The sequence below is a fragment of the Coenobita brevimanus genome, chromosome 79 (assembly GCF_032717465.1).
Source record: "Coenobita brevimanus isolate Jiangsu-jjx chromosome 79, ASM3271746v2, whole genome shotgun sequence".
NCBI lineage: Eukaryota > Metazoa > Arthropoda > Malacostraca > Decapoda > Coenobitidae > Coenobita > Coenobita brevimanus.
In genome coordinates, this window is record NC_137032.1 from 32,959,379 (window position 1) to 32,967,487 (window position 8,109).

Here is an 8,109-nt window from a genome sequence, read left to right on the forward strand (position 1 = left end):
GGAAGGCAAAGAGAGAGAGGGAGGGAGGGAGAGAGAAAGAGAGAGAGAGAGAGAGAGAGGGGAGAGGGAGGGAGGAAGGATGAGAGAGAGAGAGAGAGGATACATCTAGATATATTTAACTCTCCTAGCTTGTGGATGGCCTGGTGGAGTGGGTGTCGGTGTTGGAGGTGAAGAAGGTTGTGCATGGAGATGACTGAGTAGAAATATAGATAGATAGGCAGGTGAATGTATAAATATATAGACAGACAGACAGATAGATAGCCCTAAATATTGCAAACTCTCTCTCCTAGCTTGTGGATGGCCTGGTGGAGTGGGTGTCAGTGTTGGAGATCAGGAAGGTGGAGGAGGGAGACCTGACTGAATACAGCTGTACTGCCACCAATACAAGAGGTTCACTCACGCTCAACCACACCCTCACGCCACCCCATCCACCACCTCCACCCACGCGTCTACAGGTGGGTTTGGCATGGAATTGTGTGTGTGTGTGTGTGTGTGTGTGTGTGTGTGTGTGCTTGTTGTCATCATTATCATCAGGGATTTTTTGTTTTTTCCATCATCATCATTTGCATCGTTATTATCATTATCATTATTACTATCAAGGTTTTATTGGATTTGTTTTTTATCATCATCATCATCATCATCTTCCCCTTAACTCTTTCCAGTCATCACCCTGAGCAAAATACAAATCAAGTTACATCATCGGTCTGAAGGTGTTAAAACTCTCTTCTCTCACTACGTTCATACGTTAGTGTCAAAAACGTAACTCTAACTTGGGTGGTAAGTCTAACACTAATATTACCAAACTTGTCTCATTGTTCTACACTGTCACTAACAAACACTTCCTTTTTCTAACAGTCACTAACTAACACTAAGTCTTCTCACTTCACTGTCACTAACAACATTAAGAATAACACAAACATTTCTCTTTTCTAACACTATCACTAACCAACAGTAATACTAACACTAACTAATCACACATTATGTCTAACACTAACTCTTCTCCATCTCACACACTGTCTAACACTAATACTTACACTAACTCTTCACACATTATTTCTAACACTAACACTAATAATAACTCTTCTACAGTATATTACTCTCGCTACCTAACACTGACTCGTCACACATAATTTCTAACACTATCACTAAAAATAACTCATCTATATCACTCTCACTACCAAACACTAACTCTTCTCACATTATTCTGACACTATCTCTAACACATGCCCTTCTTCTCTTATTCTAACACCAACTATTACTGCTACTAACACTTCTGCTTCAATTCTAACACCAGCTAATACAGTATTAACACAAACTCCAGTTCCTCTGTTTTCCCACCAACTAATACTGCTACTATACTTTTGCCTTTATTCTGACACTGAAACTACCACAAACTCATCCCCCATAACTTTTCCACTAACTAATACTGCTACTAACTCTTATTTTTCCACAAACTAATACGGCTACTAACACTTCTCCCTTTATGCTAACACTGTCACTAATCAACACTAATACAGTACAAACTAACACAAACTTCCCCCCCCCCACTTAGAACCAGTACTAACACTAACTCATCCCCCTTTCTTCCAACTAATACTAAATAACACAAGCTAATACTGCCACTGACTCTTCTCCCTTCAGTCTAACACTAACTCTTCTCCCTTTATGCTAACACCAACTCTTCTCCCTTTATTTTTCACAGACTAATACTACCACTAACTCTTCTTTCTTTATTCAAACACTAACTCATCTCCTTTTACTCTTTACTATTACTAACACAAACTCTTCTTCATTTATTTTTCACAAACTAATACTGTCACTATTCTCCCTTTACTCATCACTAACTTACATAAACTCTTCTCCCTTTTTTTTTTCACAAACTAATACTGCCACTAACTCTTCTCCCTCTACTGTATCCTCAGGTGTCAGCAGTTAGTGGCAACAGTGTAACTTTGTCTTGGAGGGTCAGTGGCCGCAGCAACTCCTCTCAGGTGATGGGATATTTGCTGAGGTACAGGACAGCAGGCAGTCTACAGCATCAGGTGAGAGAGAGAGAGAGAGAGAGATGAAATAGCTTCCTGAAATTAGAAAATGAAAAATAATAATGACAGAGGTAGTAGTAGTAGTAGAGAGAGAGAGAGATTAGAGAGAGAGAGAGCGAGAGATGAAATAGCATCCCGAAATTAGAAAATGAAAAATAATAACAACAGAGGTACTACTAGTAGTAGTAGTAGAGAGAGTTGATCATTTGAAATAGCTTCCAGAAGTAAGAAAATGATAAAAAATAATAATAATAGATGTAGTGGTAGTAATAGTAGTAGTAGTAACTGGTCAACTTCTTACCTCCAGGAAATAGAGGTGAAGGGGGCAAATACTACAAGCTTGGTGGTGGACAGGTTAACTCCGGGATTGAACCACTACTTCAGCATCCAGGCCTTCAGTCAGCAGGGCCGTTCACCCTTTACATCACCGGCCCTTCTAGTTACGCTGCCAGGTCAGTCCGTCTCCTGAGGTCACATCCTCACCAGATGTTTGTGGGTCATTGGTTTGAGGGATTTAAATTGTCCTTATGAAGAGTTTTGTCTTGTTTGTTTTGGCTTTATATTCTTGGGTAGTGTCAACACCACATGCCTGCTGGTGTGGGCTGGAGTTCTTGATCACTGTAACCCATGGAAGTTCTCTCCCATACCCACCCATGTCCATTTGGGTCACAGTAATATAGAATTCCCACCAGCAGACATTTGGTGTGGATGCGGACTTGTGCAGGCTTTTAAGTTATTTTCAAGTAAGTTTAGTGTATAGTGAGTTTACTTTTTGTGTTATTTCCTGTTATAAGTGTAATATAGATAAAGCAAAGATGGAAGTGTCATTTCACACTTCACGTTATTATGATGTTACAATGTTTTAGGAAGTGTACAGCCACACTATTTAGTTATGTCACAAAGTCTGCAACTTTTTTATGGACTCTATGACACCCCTTCCATGTGCAATTGTACCTGTGTGTACCCTGTTATGATGAAGTTACACTGTTCTAGTTGGGATTTGAACATTGTAGGAAGTGTACAGAATGTCATATTGCACTGTACAGAGGTTGAGGAGCTTGCCATCAGTCGCAGTACAACGGAGTCCCACCACCATAGACTCCCTAGACTCCTGGTTCTCCTCCTCTCCCTCACCGCAGCTGCTTTCCTTGTCCTTAACTTGGCCATCGTCATCTTCTTCATCCGTCGATACACCACCAGGACCAGACCAGAAGGTAAGGTGATCATCGGTTAACTTGGAGTGGAATAAAAGAAAAAAATGCTGCAGGAGAAAAACCAGTGATGTACAGCGTGGTCCATGTAATTATGAAAAAAGAAAAAAAAAGGATGATCCATATATTTTAATCCTTTGGCTTTCTTGGAGGAACTTTTTTGTGTGTTGCAGGGACAGCCCACTTGTAGCTGGTGCAGGGAATGTAAAATTTTAGCTTCCTGATAATTTGTTCATCAACCATGCAGTCAGAGGATGTGAAAAAAAAAGACAGTATAAATCATGAATAGAAGCATGATATGTAGAAAATAATGCAGGGGTAGACTAATATTTCTGACTGGTCTCTGGTCTCCCTTTTCAACATACAACAATCTACAAGGGGAGTGTAAATATGGACCCCCCCCCCTTGTGTAAATGACTTGGTGGATTGAATATGTGGCTCATTTTTGCTGGATTCTTTATTGATAATTCCCCTCCTTTTAAGTTCATAGATCCTGCCCACCTCATTTATATTAGTGGGAGTGATATGAGGATATTAATAATGATGATGATGCTGTACAGTAGTAGGTGCATAAAGTAATAGGTTGCCAGGTGATAATAATAGTAATGATGATGATGATGGTTATGATGATCATGAAGATGGTAATGGTTATGATGATGATAATAATGGTTATGATGATGATGCTGGTGATAATAATGCTGATGATGGTTATGATGTGCAAAACCAGGGTCACGAGGGAAAATGGTGGCCGGAGGTGGGAGCAGGACATTACAACCTGCAGCCAAGGTGGGACGTGACCTCTCCCTCGTCACTTGTTCTGTGGAAGCCCTCACACCCGGTGATGGTCAGGTGAGTCTAGCCTTCTCTTGTGTCGCCCTTGAGGTGGGATTTTTAGATATGTTTAAGACTGATTTCTTGCTGTAACTTGGAGATGTTTTTGTGAGAAGTAGAGAAAAAAGAAGATTCTGCACACTTCATTCTTTGTTCGTACTTCAGAAAACAGTTTTAACCTATCTTATTTTTGCTCTCATGACCAAGATTTGCCTTTCATAAGAGGAACAGGAGACTTAAATATGGTTTTGCAGGAAGAAGTAGGGAAAAAAAGAACATTCTGCACACTGCATTCTTGTTCATACTGCAGAAAACAGTTTTAACCAATGATAATTTTCTAAGATTTACCTTTTGTAGGAGGAACAGGAGACATAGGATGACTCTGTATGCTCCTGTTCTTGTCTGTCCTGCAGTAACAAATCAGGGTCATGACAGGGAATCCATCATAATATGTTTTGAAAATTGCATCCTTGGTTTTCATTCTGCTGTTGGGATCTGGTAGTAAAATTAGGTACAGTTTAGTTTCTCTCTCTCTCTCTCTCTCTCTCTCTGTTCGTCTCTTCTCCATAGTTACAGATCCAGCATCCACTTCAACATTTATGAAGAGAAAAACTTCAAGTGTAGAGTAAGACCACATTTTATTCAACACTGGGACAAATTTCATTCAGCACTGGGACAATTTCTATTCAGCACAGACAAATTTTATTCAACACGGACAAATTTTATTCAGTGTTGGTACAAATTTTATTCAGCGTTGGGACAAATTTTATTCAACATTGGAACAAATTTATTCTATGTTCGGACAGTTTTTATTCAACGTTGGGCCAAACTCTTTAAAGCTGAGCCCAATTTTATTCAGCGTTAGGCCACACAGATTTCATCGAGAACAGCCTGCTTGGCAAAATGCTTTATAAGTTTGGGGGTTGCTCAGCACTTGCTCTGTTTTTTCTTCATTTTTTCAGGCTGGTTTGGTTTCAGTTGTGTAGGTCTTGTTGGCTGATTTCAATAGAACAACTTCCAAAAGTTTAGTCTGGTAGGCAGATTCCATCATAATCAGTTTGATAGATGGGGAAGACAAGTTAAAATAATTACTTGGAGTATTAGAATTAGCTCCCTCTTCCAGGTTCAAAGTTACTTCATGTCAGTCAGCTAATTCTAGTAGATTTCAGTCTAGTAAGCTAGTCTAGCCCGAGTTCTAGTTCAAGATCAAGTGATGTACTTGAGTAAGTAATTTTAACCTGTCACTGGTGTGTTGTCCCTTTCACGAGTTTCACCTCACATGGTTAGAAAAATCTGAATTTTTTCCTTCTTGCTAAATCAGTTTCTAGACACTGTAAAAGTAAGTGAAATATCAGAAAATTAATTTTGGGGGATAATTAATAGATCATCTGGCATTTAAATCCTTGGGTCCCTGCCACTTCAGCAGGAAGTGGGGTGATTAGGATACAGAGAGAAGAGCTTTGTGGAGTAGACCAAGGCAGGCCACAGTGAGTGTGTAAGGGAATAGGTAGGTGGGTGAGAGGGAGGGGGGGATGCAGAGTTATATGTTCTTGGAGAGCCATGGATTCCTGAGCACTTATGTCTTGATGTCTGGGACGTTCAGACATGGTCATTCCTTCCACATGTGGAAAAGTAGTATTCACAATACTGAACCATTTATATCTCAACCACCAGGAGAGGGATCAGGAAGAACACAAATTTATATGTCAGCCAGTGACAGGTTAAGAATACTTGGACAGTATAATGGGTTCTTACATTATCTGTCATTCAACAGGATCCATGCCTCAAGAGAATGCCAAGTCCTGATAAGATTAAACTTGAAAATGCGCAAGTCATGGATAAGCATCAGATGCTTGCATTCACCAGTGATAAAGTTGATTTGGATTCAAGTAAATGCTCTATATCACAGCAGTCTATTAATGAAGATGCTGATGGACTGACACTGCCTCATGAAACCAGTCCTGTCACCATCTTGCGTACGAGTACAGACGGTATTCATCAGCTCCATAAATCCCCTTCAGCAGTGCATGAAGTTACCCCTAATCAGACCTACCAAAGTCCCTCACTGGAGCACCATGTTGCTGTGAGAGACACTCCACTCTCACGCTCTGCCTCACCTCTCTCAAATGAGGAATCTAAACGAGGACTTCATGCCAAGATGACATCACCATATCTGGGAAAAGATCCACGTAAACTTCTCAGTACACCACCTTTAGCCAGCAGCAGCCCCCGAAACAAACAAAGGAAGCGTGATCATGATGGACGTCACATATTCAGGCACAATTCAAAGGCAGAGTCGGATGATATTCCCTCAGATGGCAGTGCAAGTGAGTCATTAACTGAGGGACCTTCAGATGAGGGAATGCAAGGGAGAAAACGAGTGGGTGACATGAGCTGTACAAATATCCCAGATGTCTGCTTGAAGGGTCCAAGGGCTTATGAGTCTGGTTTACGACACAGGCAGCCAGAAAACATAGCAGGCTCAGTTGAAGATGATCAGTTATCAGTCTCCTCACAGCACAGCACTGACTCAACTACGGTCCTGCGAAGTCAGACTGCTCCTGGTACACCCGAGCCTCCCACGCATCACGGGAACCAGTTCTGCTCAACCTCACCCCAGCAGTCAGGTGTTAGCAATTCTTTAACACAGTCCACTCCATACTGTCCCCCTACTAAGCCCACCTCACAAGTTATTTACCATGGTCAGCCACACCTTCAGCACCAGCTTGAGAATGAACATAATCAGCAGTCACACGAAGCCGATGCACAACATTACAATCAACAGGTGCAGGATAATCAGAAAGATTTCCATACCAACCCACCAGCCTTGTATTACCCATCCCACCAGAAGCAGCATCTTGGTCATTCTGGGGATCAGTCACTGCCTCAGCATCAATTCCAGCTTTCACAGCAGGATTTACCCCATCTTTCATACACACACAACCTGACGAGCATTCACGAGGAACCTTGCGAACCGTCTCAACTGCATCAACAGCACTGGCAGAGTGGCTCACCTCAACAACGTCATTCTCACCTCCAGCAAAAGCACCAGCCATCACTACCATATCATAACAGTCATTACCAGCTCTCCCCTTCACAGTCACATCAAACTCTTACCAACACAGCTCAGCATTCAGATCAGTATATGCATAAACCTAACCATCATCCTCACCATTCAGATAGGCAGAATCACCAGTCAAAGGATGGAGACTCAAAAGACCGAGCAACATCTCCTTACCAGTCACAGAACCTAACACCAACCCCCTACCAGCCAAAACACCTTATGCCAACCTCCTGCCAACAACAAGACAAAACACAGACTTCCCACCAACAAAAAGACATCTCACATACTTCCTACCAACCAGAAGATATAACGCAGACTGCCTACCAACCAAATGACGTATCACAAACTTCCAGCCAACAAGAAGATTTAACACATACCTCATACCAACTGAAAGACACAATGCCAATGTCGTACATGCAAAATGATTTAGTTACATCATCCTACCAGCCGAAGGAACTAACAGCAGCCAACTACCAGTCATATCCTCGTGACCTCGTGTGTTGCCAGCAGGGAGGGCCGTACGATTACCAGGGCCGCCCTCCCTACCCTCAGGATCCAGCGCAGTACAATAATCCGAACTACTGCAAATACTGTGTTTCCCCCACACCATGCTGTGATGAGCGCTATAGTCAGCCAGCTGTGGAAAAAATGGAATAGACTGATAAAACTTCAAGCAGTAAAAGATGTGGAAGACTGGTATGGACCAGTAGAACATCAGACTGTAATGTGAAAATAAGTGCCAACTTCAGAAAAAAACAAAATTTAGATGGCAAAAGTTGTGGACAACCTGGAAGGGACTGATAAAACTCATGATTGTAAAATATGTGGAAAACTGAAGATGGAAAAAAATTGATAGTAAATGAGGTAATGAGACATCCAGAACAAACAGCAAAGCAACTTGAAAATATACAAGACCTGATCGAAAAGTATCCGACCTTTAACTGGTGAAAAAAACAAGCTC

General features: G+C 41.5%; 1 protein-coding gene across 1 annotated transcript in view; it reads left to right on the plus strand.

The window, feature by feature from the left end:
• The window catches only part of LOC145409092 (nephrin-like), a 57,311-nt gene extending 49,506 nt beyond the window's left edge, over nucleotides 1-7,805 (plus strand). Inside the window, exons 18-23 of the mRNA XM_080279636.1 lie at nucleotides 291-455; nucleotides 1,923-2,042; nucleotides 2,350-2,494; nucleotides 3,056-3,256; nucleotides 3,981-4,102; nucleotides 5,859-7,805. Of these exons, the coding sequence (XP_080135762.1) occupies nucleotides 291-455; nucleotides 1,923-2,042; nucleotides 2,350-2,494; nucleotides 3,056-3,256; nucleotides 3,981-4,102; nucleotides 5,859-7,805 (2,700 nt within the window). The remainder of the gene's footprint in view (nucleotides 1-290; nucleotides 456-1,922; nucleotides 2,043-2,349; nucleotides 2,495-3,055; nucleotides 3,257-3,980; nucleotides 4,103-5,858) is intronic.
• Nucleotides 7,806-8,109: the final 304 nt, after the last annotated feature.